Source organism: Haliaeetus leucocephalus, unplaced genomic scaffold, assembly GCF_000737465.1.
Source record: "Haliaeetus leucocephalus isolate CR32 unplaced genomic scaffold, Haliaeetus_leucocephalus-4.0 Scaffold495, whole genome shotgun sequence".
Taxonomy (NCBI): domain Eukaryota; kingdom Metazoa; phylum Chordata; class Aves; order Accipitriformes; family Accipitridae; genus Haliaeetus; species Haliaeetus leucocephalus.
In genome coordinates, this window is record NW_010972931.1 from 188,080 (window position 1) to 202,261 (window position 14,182).

The 14,182-nt window shown below is 38.6% G+C and overlaps 1 protein-coding gene across 1 annotated transcript in view; it reads left to right on the forward strand.

The window, feature by feature from the left end:
- The window catches only part of MYO16 (myosin XVI), a 305,367-nt gene that overhangs the window by 36,938 nt on the left and 254,247 nt on the right, over nucleotides 1-14,182 (forward strand). Inside the window, exons 3-4 of the mRNA XM_010575622.1 lie at nucleotides 9,376-9,446; nucleotides 13,336-13,479. Coding sequence (XP_010573924.1) covers nucleotides 9,376-9,446; nucleotides 13,336-13,479 — 215 coding nt within the window. The remainder of the gene's footprint in view (nucleotides 1-9,375; nucleotides 9,447-13,335; nucleotides 13,480-14,182) is intronic.

Here is a 14,182-nt window from a genome sequence, read left to right on the forward strand (position 1 = left end):
TTTTAATTGAAACTGTATTGCTCACTCTCACAGGGGTGTTTTTACACCAGTAGGGAGGTACTTGTGTGAGTTCAGTGCATTTCTCACTAGAGAATCAAGTTAGATCAAGAAAATGTTTGCTTACGCTGTTATAGCTCTATGCTGATTGGATGTTATGCCAATGCTATGTTTTCTAATTCAGAAATATTCATTCATATTTTTATGATCTTGTTCCTACCACTGCTCTCGCTGCATGCTCTTTGTATTGGATTTAGTAATTGTGTGGCTGCAGAAGTCAGTTTCGCAAACTGATCCAGGTGAGAATGAACCACACCCCAACAATCAACAGCTATATTCTGTGTCAGCTCCCTGAAGCAATTCACCTACCTGTTACACAGCTGATGGGGCTGATGCAAATAAAGAAAAGGGAATATGCAGGCAACTTGGAGCCACTGACATGATTTTGACTGTAGCCTAAGAGTATGTGCAATACCAAATGACGTTTGCAAAGTGTGTTTCTAACAGTTTAAAACTAAGCTAAAATTGAGGTTGCCATTGGTTGCTCTGCTTTCTGTCCTGCTCTGCTTCTGTCTTACCCTTTTGTGCTCCTATCTTAATGCTCATCTTGAAGTGAGCCGGGGAGCTAAACCAGCTTTCATAAGGTTAGCCTTCAGCTGGTATAGCTCCCGTTACCAGCTCGTGGCAGGGTGACATGTGCCACTGCTTTGCAAGGTTGAGGGCAGGAGCATGTGAATGGAAGCATGAACAAGAGTGAAGCAGCTACAATTTTGACAATGTAAACTGTCCCAGACTACACCCTGTGAAAGGGGGTGCCTGAGCCACATCTGTCAGGTGGTGAGACATTCCTGGAACCAGACATTCTTTCATAGCTCTGGTCACTCATATACCACATGCATGACTATTTTGGATTAATGCATGGATAACTAAATATTCCTAGTTTGTTTTATACTGCCTGGTTTGAGTTTGCTTCCTTGTGCACACCCTGGGATTTCCCCTATACACACATAATCTAACAGCCAGTGGTCTACAGCTGGTAATTAGTACCATTTAGCAGCTGCTAAGCAGGATAATAGCCTGTTATCCTTGAAGGTCTCTAATACAAATTGTAATGACTTGCTTACAGGGCTTCTAAACCAGCTGGCATAAACTTGCTCTGCATGGTTTGAGAGTTAAAAGAGGGACTGAGTCTTGCTTGATATAGAATATAAGTCAGCAGTAATTTGATTTATGTCAATTAAGTAACCTTGGCATAGGATCAACATAAATGATGGGTGAAATGGGGGTATACAGTCTATTCAGCAGAAAATTTGTGTTGTATGCAAATTCTTTAACTTTTACTGTTACCCTAGGGAAAAGCATGGGATGGTAATGGTTTTCAAATTAAGCTACTGACCACAGGATGAGTTATTTTGCTGATGTGAGTTTTAGTATTAATTAATGACTGTAGGATTGGAAAGTTGCAAAGTCTGAAATAAATTTAACGTATTTAGTAAAATATTTTAAAGATCTGAAACTTTTATTCAATTTGATAAACATCTGAATGTACAATTGGGTGTGTCTGCAGTGGAAAAGTTACCCTAAAAATTACACTGGTAGTTTTAAGAGCTTTCAAATTTCTAAGGTGAACCCAGTGGGGTGTGAGCTTTTATAATAACCAACTGTAGCCTGCTGTTGATGTTCTTGGTGTTTTTAGTCACCTTTGTCAGGACATCCAGGAGAATCCGCACATGGGAGATGGATAAAATATGTATAGAGAATGCAGTAAGTCACCTGAATGCTAAGATACTAGGTTCCTTTTTTTTTCTTTTTTTTTTTCTTTTTAACCTTAAAAAACCCTCACATAAGCCAGTTGGAAGTGAAAGCTTTGGGAAAAGCCATATTTAAGGTCACTGTATGATCAACTACTTTCCCGTAAGGTTAACTGTAGAGTGTTCATCTTATGGTAAATTTTAAAAAGCTTTGTTTTTATTGTAATTTTATCTTACTAACAGAATTCAGAATTCATTCAGCTCATTGCTACCAGTTTTTGATGACACAGCTATTTTGGCCTGGGAAGTAGCTATGCTGGCAAAACCCCTGCTGTGCTATCAGCTATGATGATAGAAGCAGTATTTTTAGTTAAGCATGTTATTTTGTGAGGTGATTTGAATAATTTTAGCAGTAGCTCTGTAATATATAGAGGTCTTAGTTATGGTGAAGTAAAATCACAGCTTTATAAACAAGTAAGATGGACCTTAACACAGCAGTTTTCTCTCTGTTACCTGGCCCAATCTCTAGCTGGCTCTGGAAGCTAATTCAAAACAGAGGCAAAACGAGGGATGGCCACCATTGCCTAGTGACTCTGGGTGTGCCCCTTGCAGCAGTATCTTTGGGCCATAGAACTGAATGGCTACTTCCAATCTTTTCTAAATTACTGTGATTTACACCACTGTTTTTCCACATCACTCTAGATATGGTATAGTCAGTGCATGTATCTGCAAGTAAATGATGAAAACTAGGGTCCTCCTGTTTGAAAGAGTAACTGTAAAGCAGGAAGGAGTTGGATACTGTGAACTGAAAAAGAAAGAAAAGAAGACTTCAGGAATAAATGTCCTACAAAAAAGAAAAAAATCATATGTAGCAATTAGGTAATGTGACCCACTTAATTTGAAATCTTGTTCCTCTGAAATGATTTCAGTCTACGCTGCTTTTCCATGTGAATATCTGTGTTTTCAGAGTTTTAAAAACAGAGATGCTTTGCCTGCTATATCACAACTTAACTCAGGCGTGTTGCGTTTGCTGCCCATTGTCACTTTTGTGTAAGGAGATAAGTTAATTTGTTTCAGTGTGCTTGGGCACTGTAAGAGGCACATGCTGGCATTTTTTAGGCCATTAGATCTGTGGCCTTAATATTTTCCAGTGGAGGCACAGACTGCATTAAATTTCATGTATATAAAAATGAAATGGAAGAGGGGTAATTGCCTGAAGAAGTAGTTTTAAATTTAGCACTTACTAAATAATCATAGTCCCTAAACTCATAAATTATTCTGGCTATGTCTACACTGATAGAAATATCTGCCCCACTGAGGGAACTGTGATGCTCCTCATGGATCTCATTGGAGTTTGGCTTAGTGTCTGTGTGGCCCAGAGACATAACTGTTACTTTTTATGTGGTTTTCCAGTTCAGGGTACCTCAGATAATAGGAGGGCTGTGCCCTTGACCTCCAGAGCGACAGTGCATTGACAGGAAGCTGTCAAGGTTGCTGAATGCATGGGCATGGATGTGTAATAGTTGAGGGTGCAGGGCCTGGTGGGAAAGTAGCAGAGGACTGGGCAGAAAGGAAGGGACCTATCTTGTCACGTGCCTACCTGTGCTGCTTGAAGTTTGCTCCCACAGTGGAGTGATCAAGCCCCTCAGCTGCTTCCAAGCCTGAGATCTGACTGATTCTCCACAAAGAGAGCATGGGATAGAACTAACATGTGTTTTGATCTGGGCCTAACGTTAAAGCTGGGAGAGATGTTGTCTGGGGCTGTAGGACTACCTTGGTCAGCCTGTTTCATTGGTGGTTTGGTTTGTTTCTTTTAAAGGTAGTGCTGTGTTGAATGGAGGTCAGGGATCAGCCTGACAATTCACATCATACTTTCAAATGCAGCAGAGAATCAATAGCTCAGTTGCTTTGGGGTCATGGTAATCTGATTCCTGGCTCCCTGAAAAATTATAAACCATGGGAGCTCTGCCAGGGAGGATGGAAGCATCAGCCCTATCCTCATCAGTGCTCTGTTCAAACAGTGGACAGTATAGCTTGGATAAGCAGGGCTAAAGGTTTCAAATTCAGCCAGTATGGAAAAAGTCTTTTTCTTCTCTTCATTTCTGCATTCTGTGAATGGTGTAACACTTAGCTGTCCAAATGTTGTGCATATTTCCTTTATGGTTTGTTGTCTTTAATCTTTATGCAGCAAAGGTGGGAATTTATTTCCAAGAGTTCTTCAGAAAATGAGAAGATGGGTTTTGAACAAGTTTGACAGATGTTGCTAGTGGTCACTGGAAATACTTCAAGGAGCGTGAGGCAAGTGGCAGTAATATGCAGCCTGAGACGGGAGGAGAATGGGATAATCCATTCCAGGAACAACATGGTCTTAGCTAGGCTTCTGCAGCTAGTCATGTTTCTGCACATAATGAACAAGTAGAGCTTTCCAGCTAGAGTTATTCCTGCTAAACTAAAGAGGACAAAAATAGATGTTAACAGGAACAAAGTTTACACTAGCTAGCTGCTACTCCCCAGAGGAAGAATTGATAGAAACATAGACTGGTACTCTATATCCAGCACAGCAGATGGCCAATGGTTAAGCTTTACATATGTTAGACACTTTCTTTGTCTTTTCTGTTACTACTAAAACTGGATTTGCTGTGAATGCAACATTGCCCAGCTCCTAAGTTTGCATTACCATCAGTAGCTGATCACTGGTGAATTATTGATAGCTCTGGAACCTCTGAATTCATCTTCTAGGCTCTGCTGTCACTTCAGATCTTTACTACTTTTGTCTGCAGCATGTGAGGTCATAAGATAGTTCTACATGCCAGAGCAGGTAGGTACTATTCAGCATAGCAGAGCATAAGTACTGGTTATTGCTGTATATATAAAAATTCTTAACACATTACACAGCACAGTTACATAAAGCTGAATGAAACTAAAACATGTTAGGTAATTGTCACCTTGTCATGAGCCAGATGCTGCAACAGCTAAAAAAGTTAAAGCTCCAGTCAAGCCAAGACAAGCCCAGACAAAGTAAACCTTACAGCCCTAGTCCCACTTGCAAATTTAGTACGAGACCTGTGGCTGGTAACAGTCATGGCCATAGTGCCTTTGCTGGATTAGAAGGCTACGTAATAAGTAGTAATCCAGCCAATGCAGCCAATGGAGTGTGGAAAGCTATTCAGCTCACTAGAGTAATTCAGTTACAATTTTAACATCAGGGGTATGTAAAAGGCTACCTTGAGACTTTGTAGCTTCCATGCTTTCTAAAACACCTTTGGATATGAAATGAGGTGTGAAATTCTACTCCTAGTTGATGATTTTGCATGTCAAATCTAAAAGACATCAGAGAATGGATGCACCTGTTCACACACAGGAAAGAAGGGCTTGAGAGTTTACTGAAAATTCTACTCTTGGTTTTATTTAAGTATATGTCAGCTTCCTGCCTTAAAGCCTGTTTTTCAGTCTCCTCATCTTTTCTGGAGACTTCTCTTCCGTGAAAGATTACAAATAAAACAAGTTTTAAAAGAAAGTATTGTGAAGACTTCGTTAAAAATTACGTGAATTAAGAGATAGCACTTCTGCAATATAGTTATCTATGACTTTCTGTCCTCAGGGCAATTCATCCCAAATTACTAGCAGTAACTAGAGTAGTTCTGTCAACAGGGAAAAAATGAACATATGGTGAAGATTTTCCTACTGACTAGTAAAGTCTTAAGTGAATGACCTAAGCGAGTTGCATGGTAGGAAGGGGGATTTTGCTTCTGTGATCTTCTTTCTTTTCTTTTTTTGTGTGTGTGTGTTTTGCAGGGGGGATGGATTCAAGGAAAGAGAAATGTTTTTTGCTTGTCTTTATATGCAGATGAATATAGCACATAATCCTGATTCAGAACAAAGACTCCTGCCCAGATGACAGGAGAGTTTATATATCTTGCCCTGGTAGTCTTTGTGATGTAAATTTCCGAAAGCACTGATCAAGCTACATGCAGTAATGAGGAAAAATAAACCAGACAAAGAAAAGAACTACTGAGCTTTTATCCACTTACTCTATTTCTTTGTATGTGACTTGATAATTTGTTTATGGTCATAGTTATTTAATATTCTACTTCAAGATCAGAGTTTATCTATTAATTCTTTATGCTGTAATCTTGGTCTGCATTTCGGGGGGGGAGGGGAGCAAGGCAAAAACATTCATTCTTATGAATTTCATTCTCACCTCTAAAAATGGTCTGTGATTTTTTTTTTTTCTTTATTTTTTTTTGTTTCAACAGCAAGGTGTTGCTAAATGGATCTGGAAAGGCATTACTTAATTTTACATAGCTTCTCTATAAGAACCAAGTCTTTGGGGCTTTGATGGAACAAAGAGGCTCAACAAATTGTCCATATTTTCTACATCCAAGCAGTCACAGGCTCTTTCTGTCACTTGGTTACTATTTTAGGCTCCAGATGAAATTCTTGTGGAATACTTTCAGAAATGCAGTTTCCCAACCCTCTGACCTTCCTGTGTGTCCTGCTCCTGCCAAAAGAGAGAGGTGTTCATCCTCTGTCTTTGCTTACAAGGACCTACCCAAAAGCCAGTTTTGGTGATCCCAAGACTCTTAATGATTGAGTTCATCTCAATGACCCAAGAAGAAACTGCATTTTATTTTTGCTGGGGTTATTTTGTGCTATTACAGTCAGTTCCCGGATGCAGAAGTAGCCAGAGGTAAATGATGTGCAAATCCTTTTGCAAATGGGGGAAGGGAACAGAGCTTTGTGGTTGGCTCCTTAATCAGCTTATCCCATCTTGTAGAAACACAGACTAAGGACGTTATTTAATTATCAGCCTTAGTCAACATAAGACTTCTGCCACCAAAATGCAGTGTGCTTTCTCTGCCTCCGTGTCATGTGTGCATTTGTATCCTCTGTGCTGTTGCTATGCAGTCAGTCACATTGATGGGGCCAAAAACTAACCTTGCCAGGAAAGGGGGGGGGGGGGGCAGGGAAGGCTTACTGGACTTACTGGTCCAGTTGAATGTGCAGCTGCATAGGTGAGGAGAGCTGGCAGGAGGGAAGAGTGGGCCTTGCAGTGGGTAACATGCCTTCCCCCTTCTGACAGCAGTGCAGTGCGTGAGAATACACCATAAAGATGGCATTTTCAGAGTTAGGTACTCTCACCACTGTCATCAGTTAAAGCCTTCTTGAGCACAGAATTACGGCAGTTTTGTAATTCCTGCAAATCATGCTTTTAAGGACTATCTGCCTTAATTCCTGTATTTGCAAATAAGACTATCATTGCAGGTGGAACCAAGCCATAGTTCACATTTTTAACCTACACACAGAGTCCGTAAGAAAGAATGATACGTAAAAACACTGTATTAAGTGGCTGAGAGACCGAAATGGGTGTAATTTTATTCTTTTTCCCTGAAAAGTAGGGATGGAGGAAGGGGAGCAACTTGGAGTGAGTTTGTTGAGGCGAAATCCTGATGGGATTGGCAGAATGAAATTATTTTCGGAGCCTTGAGAAATCTTCTTTTATATGGAATTTGTATTTTCTGGCTTGCTAAAGAAATAGCATAACATAGCAATGTTGAAAATACTAACTCTTGAGGAGGATGTAGCTGCACACCTATTTAAGGAGGGAGGATTTACAGTAAGGTCTTTACTCACTAAAACCTGATGTAGAGGAAGCATCTTCACATGTGGTCAGCAATTTAGGTACTAAAAGAAGGAAGGAACTTAGTTCTGCACCTTTATTTTTAATGGTCTCTGTCTGGATGTGGACCACTGTGTACTTTAGTATTGGATTTATGGATCGGAGGGCAGAAAGAAATACTGTGCTTTTTGTCATCATCTATTTTTCCTGAGATTATGAAAATTTTTAAATATTTCTCCATCCTCCCGCTCTGCTTCAGTGCTTTTCATCTTGCTTGGCAGTTGTTGTACGGTTCATTTATTCCATCTTACTTAATGTTCCACTTCTACTTTTGGCAGACATGCTGGGGACAACAGTGACTTCTAATAGTAGTTAACTTTCGAAGCGGCATTTGCCAGAATGAAGAAGTCTTTTACAGTTATGTAAATTAAATGAAGCAAAACCTTTGGTGAGGAGAGATAAGTACCGTGGAACTATTAAATAAAGTATGACTATTAATAAATCATGAATTTATACAATGGTTTGGATTGATGTTTGATTTTCAAAGTTTAAAAAAGAACAAAACATTAAATGGATTTGTATAACTGTTACAAATATTTGTCCAATATACCAGTGTTTACTGTGTGTGAACTATTTAGTAAGGATGATGCTAAGTCTTTAATTTTACATACTTGAAAACATTTAGCCAAATTTTCTTTCTTAGACTGAATTTTTCTAAGGCACCTGGTCAAAAATCATTCAACACTTTCAGAAAACATGGCTTGTGTAAATTGACAATATTTGAAAACAAAATTGACCCCTTTCAAATAGGTCAGCTGAATGTTTGAATGCTGTAAGAAGTTTAAATGTACAGTGAAGATGGGAGTTGCCAGATATTCTATTCCTATACAAAATATGCATGGATATGGAGGATATGGTGTTACATGAGTCTCTTGACAGATTCATATAAGTTAGAAGAGCCTTGAGACAAATTTATGGCCCTCCTGTAGGACAGATGTTGCAGTGGAACAGATTTCTGGGGTACTCAAAATCTACAATTTGTTTGCAGACCTTTGCACAACTCTGTCCAGGAACCTTAACTAGGAATTAAAACCAGGATTTGCAGATGGCGGATGCAGAACCAGCTGTGTTCTTACACAGGAAACATTGACAGTTATTCTCCTGGAGGGGGGCCTTTTAAAAGGGTTCTTCATATCAGTTTAGTGAAGACAGGGTTGCAGTGCCAGTGTGGATTCCCCTGATAATGTCTGGCATTGTTTCTGTGCAATTCTGCTCCAGGAATGAATGCTGGTAGCATGAGTTGGTCAATGCTTTGATTCTGAGTGAAAAGTTTATAAAGGCAATAAAGACCACGGGGGAAAAAGTGCTGAATTTTCACATTTGAGTGAGCACCAGTATGAAGGGTTGTGGTTTTGCTTGTGTTTATAAGCTTGTTTTCATATCAGAGGGTTTTGATACATGTACCTGCGAGTGGAGTTTGACTCCAAATATCATTTTAAGAATTATGCTGCGTCAGTGATCTGACAGTGCACTGGAAAAGTTGAGTGCAGATTGTTTAGCTTTGGTATGATGATTAATTTCAAGTGATATAAGTTATGAATGCTAGTTTCAATTATTTACAGAAAAAGCCAACAAATCTCATGGGAATTCTACAAAGTAAAATAAAACCAGTTGACTATTATTTTTGCTCCCAGATAAACTAATCAGGTGATTGGGACCTTGAGACAGGGTCTCTCCTCCAGCTCTCCCCTCTCCTACGTACAGAACTGATGTGCTCATCTGTCTGTTTGAGAAGTCCTTGATACTGTTCATATTTAACATCATTATTAAAGGTCCTTTGCTTTTGGGCTTAGCCATTAAAATAGATGAGATGGGAAATGCTGACATGAGAGGTTTGTATGTATTATTAAATCTCTTAATGAAGATGATGAAGAATCAGCCTATTAACAGCTCAGAATTAGGTATATTGCTCCTTAATTCTTTTTCCTCTTTTGCTTGGTATTTCAGTACTGCGGCTACTGAAGGATGGTGCTGACCCTCATACACTTGTTTCCTCAGGAGGCTCTTTGCTCCATCTGGTAAGAGTGATTGAAGATTAGTGTTAGTGACTATGGATAAATATGGTGGGATACTGAGTATCGGATTGGGTATATTAACAAAAAGAAAGGCTTAGCAATAATTTTTTATCTACGCTGCCCTCCATGGTGATGATGATTGCATCCAGCTATGCATGTGAAATAAATGGTCATTTTCAAATTGCTTACGAAAGGGTGAATCATGTCTTAGGAATGGTAACTAACAAAGTAGAATTAAAGGTTTTATTTATAAATTATCTGTGCAGTAAGAAAGAACGAAGGAAGTATTGCTTGATTCTGAAGATAGAATTCTGTGGTTCAGAGATTCACAGATCCTATATGAAAAACACCATGATGTAACGTTTCTTTTGGTTTTGTGCATAATTTCTTGCACCAATTTTCTGTATGTTGATATTTAACAAGTTATCTGCATTTAGTTTATTATTATTTGCATAGCAATTTAGATTAAGTAGTTGGAAGGTAAAAGGAAAACAGTTTGTATACAATGATGAAAAGAGAAGCAAGGTGTTAGGGCGTGTGGAGGAAAGACTGACAGGCAAACAGAAATGAAATACTGCAGAGGTAAAATTTGGGCTTTGCTGAAGCCAATGGCAAAACTCATCATAAATTCCCAATTTATGGGAATTTATTTATCATTCCCAATGAACCTTTAATTTGGTCTGTGATGCTTCAATTGCAGACATGCTTTCTATTCAATGTGAAACTATTTTAAGATACTTGGATCCAACTTTGTTGCATAATGCTGCTAAAAGAAATGTGACTTCACAAATACAAGGGCATAACAGACACAGTGAAAAGTCTGCTGGAGGAGTTTTTCATTTTAGAACAGCTGGATTAAGTTTCTCCCAGTATGTACACAAAATAGAGCGATTTCTTGATGAAAAAAAGGATCCTGTAATATTACTGGACTCCGGCACACCTGCAGTGATGCTCTTGCAAGATGTAGTGTTTCCCTTGTGTAATTAATCTGTTTTCCATCTCCCTGGCCATGCTGTTTATCAAGGACTTTGGAAATAGAGGCCTGGGTAAGGGGAGGGTGCAGTAATGAGTTGGAACAGAGAAAATTTAAGTTCTCTTTTCTCTCCTCCAACTATTTGCCTGCTACAAAGGTGCTCAATCACTCTCTAAAAATGCAGCCCATACGAGTTGTTAATCTTTGATGCCCAAAACTGAGGCATCCCAAATCTTATCCTGTGCTGAAAGCCCTAGGAGATAATCAGTGTGGCTGACGTGACATATGTCTCACTGGCATTTTAAAATAGAAGAAAGAAAGATCCATCTTCAGGGATTTTAGGTTGTTTTGTCTAGTTCAGCAGATGCATGCTTTTTAACTGCAGTTGAACTGTGTCTTTTTACGTTTCTTGATCTTCTGCATTATGCCCCAATTCACTGTCACATTCAGTATCTCCATTGGTGCCTGCTGCTTCACAGGCACACTTATGCTTTAAAAGGAGGGAAAACTTCTGCAGCTAGAAATTTGCAATAGAGAACTGTGTGTAACCTACTGCCTCAGTTTGGTCAGTTACTTGTAAGTACTCACAATTCATCTACAGGAAAATGCTGGGAGATAGGGGTAAACCTGATTTCAGTGAAACTTGGATTTGACCCTGATTTGGGAGCAGTACAGATAGGAGAGTCATGATACAGGGAAACAGATAAACCACGTTTATTTTTCTACAAGAACTCACGATAGTAATTTACCATACATCTTTTTCATATTTTTAAAGCGCACTCAGATCCATTCTAACTGCTACTTTTACTACTATAATTCTATGTAAGCTGCTTTCTTCAAAGGGGAGCCTGATCAGTGTTCATTCTTTCTAGTTGTGGAGTAAATGTTTTTATTCCAGAATGAATGGAAAATTCATTTATCTTCACATCTTACTTAAAATCTGATTCATGATGCAATTCCTTTTTCTTTTTCCATTTCTGTTAACTTAACCCAATGTGATGTATTTCTAAAAAAAAAAAAAATCAAATGTGACACTTCATAAAGATTCTGTTGCTATCTCTGTAGACAGTATCCCAATACTCTTGAATCTCAGGGAAGCCATTGGACTCCATGAGAGGAGAAGTACCAAAAAGAGAGTACTTGCCTGAGTTCCTCATTCAGTGGGAAGCGGGTAGTGTCATATCAATTCATGCAGACAATCACCCAACCCACCCTAGTAATAGAGTATATGACTGCCAATTTTCTCCTGAAACTTGGACTGAGATTGCCCAATTGCTTCACGAAAATCCGTTAAGCATCAGTGAGCAGCGGCAGTTAAATTGCTGCTACAAATCTAGGCTGTTTTCAAACTGGTAACTAATCACAAAAGGCTATATATCTGTTATTAATACACAAAATGGCTCAGTGACATCTGTAATTTCTTTTGTATGGAAGCTTTCTAGAAATTTTTTGCTTAACAATGCCTTGAAAATGTGATTGGTATGAGATTAAATGATCTGTATTCTAAAATGTTGTATCTCTGATTTGTTAAAATTTGAACATGAACAGCTCAGTGTAAGTTATAGTACAGATAACAGTGAATGATACTGATGCAACATAACTGTTTCTACAGCTGTCAGATATATATCAGAACTAAATTTATGTTCTATAATTTAACGGCCAGTATGTTGTGTTTGGAAATCATTTAAAACAGGTCTGCTTTTTGGCCTCAGAGTTCAATTTTCATCTTCTCAGTTATATATATTTATGATCACAGTAGTACATGCAGCTCCTACATTTAGTTGAGTATCTCAGCTATGTCTTGACTTCACAGTGGAATCCAGTTAAGCACTTTTCCTTCTTCCCCTTTTCCTCCAGTGTCCTGGCTTCCATGCCAGATTAATACAGATCAGCAAACTGGATGCCATGGTGTGGTTCCACATGTGATGCAGACATAACATAATTATTTAACCCTCACTTGCAAATTATCTACAGATTTCACTGTATTTGTACTCTCAGTGTATATGTGTACTTTTGGGGGCAGGGAAATACTCCACAGCTTTAAATATTGGAAGAGACATAGATATATTAAAGATAATATTCAAAGCATCTAAGTATCTAATACAGAAAATTAGTCGTCCTGTAGCCTCTCTCCAGTGGAGAAAGAGAGAGAATCCTTCTCTAAAGAGTTAACTGAGCATGTATGTCAGGCCGGAGTTAGGATCTTAACTTGGATGCTCTGATTGTCTTTTAAAGTATTATCTGTAAGCACATCCATAAAAAGTCACAGATGTGACAGAAGAGCAAGCTCAAAACAATGGGTAAGCCAGTTTCTTCTCTGCCAAAATTAGTGACTCTCATCAAAACAAAACAAAGTATGCAAATACACGTGTGCAGACCTCCCCACCTCCAACATACCCTTAGTGTGCAGACTATTTTTCTGTCAGAGAGACTTGAATAGGAATCAGTATAGTTTGTGGATTGGAAATAGGAGTGGGTGTGGAGAGGTGTGTGTTATTGCTATGAACTGCACAAAAGGCAGAAGTTCATGTACATGTGGACATACGTACGTGTGGGTGTACATATACTTAGATACTACTGCTCATGATGAGATCATCATGCACTGATGCCTGTGCACTGATTTGGAATGATGATATTGAACTGAAAGAAAGCCTCATCCTTACCGTAGATTTCAGCAGATTTCATATAGTGGTTTTTCACAGGCAATAAGGGATTCTGTGAATGATGCACATGAAACTTGTAGTCTCCCCAAAACTATTTCTATAGATTCATCAGCTGTTGTCCCCTACAAACACAGCAGTTTAACTACAGTGCATCATCTGCTCAATTTAAATGTCAAATGAAGCAAAAATTGTATGTAATAAATTCATTTGTACGCTGAGTAAAACGCCATCCCTAATCTGCTCTTCTTTCTACTAGTGTGCCCGCTATGATAATGCATTTGCTGCAGAAATTTTAATTGACAGAGGAATAAATGTAAATCATCAAGATGAGGACTTCTGGACATCAATGCATGTAGCCTGTGCATGTGATAATCCTGATATTGTCTTGCTACTGCTACTGGTAAGTAAAGCAATCCAATGCTTTGTGTGCTTGAAAAGGAAACGGAATGTAACACCACAAGGTGTGAAGCTGCTGTATGAATGCAATATATTACTACTAATCATATCAGTGAAAGCATATATTGTGTGTGTTTGTTTCTTCACATTGTTCTGGTGCTCGGGATTTTTAGAAGGCATATAGTGAAGCATTTTTAGGCCTTCGACAAAAATACAGTATAAACATCAATGTCAAGTCTCTCCTATCTCTTCCCTGTGGTCAGGAGCATATATCTCTGATAAGCACTCAGTCCCAAATGGGATATTCAGATAATTCTTTTCTCCTTGTTACTTTCTGTTAAGGGTTGAGTTCACAGACAATCTTATCAAAAACTCCTTCTTAAAAACAAGTATTCACTCAACTACGGTCAGTATTTAAAAAGAAGCGTTTGTGGACATGGTCAAAATGAAGCTAATTTAATATTTCTCTAAACAACTTTTTGAAGCAGAGTTTACCCAACATAGTGATAGATATGGCATTCCCATTGTAGAGAGCAGCTTTGTTCATGTTGTGCTTCCATTCCTAGAATCACAGCCTTTAGTTTTACACCAGGATGTTAATGCAGCTCTTTATCCCAGTTAATTTTGTACTGCTCTTGAAAGCAGTAGTGCAGCAACTGTTCACATCTGACATGATTTTTTTTAATCTATTTGTATAATTTAAAAAT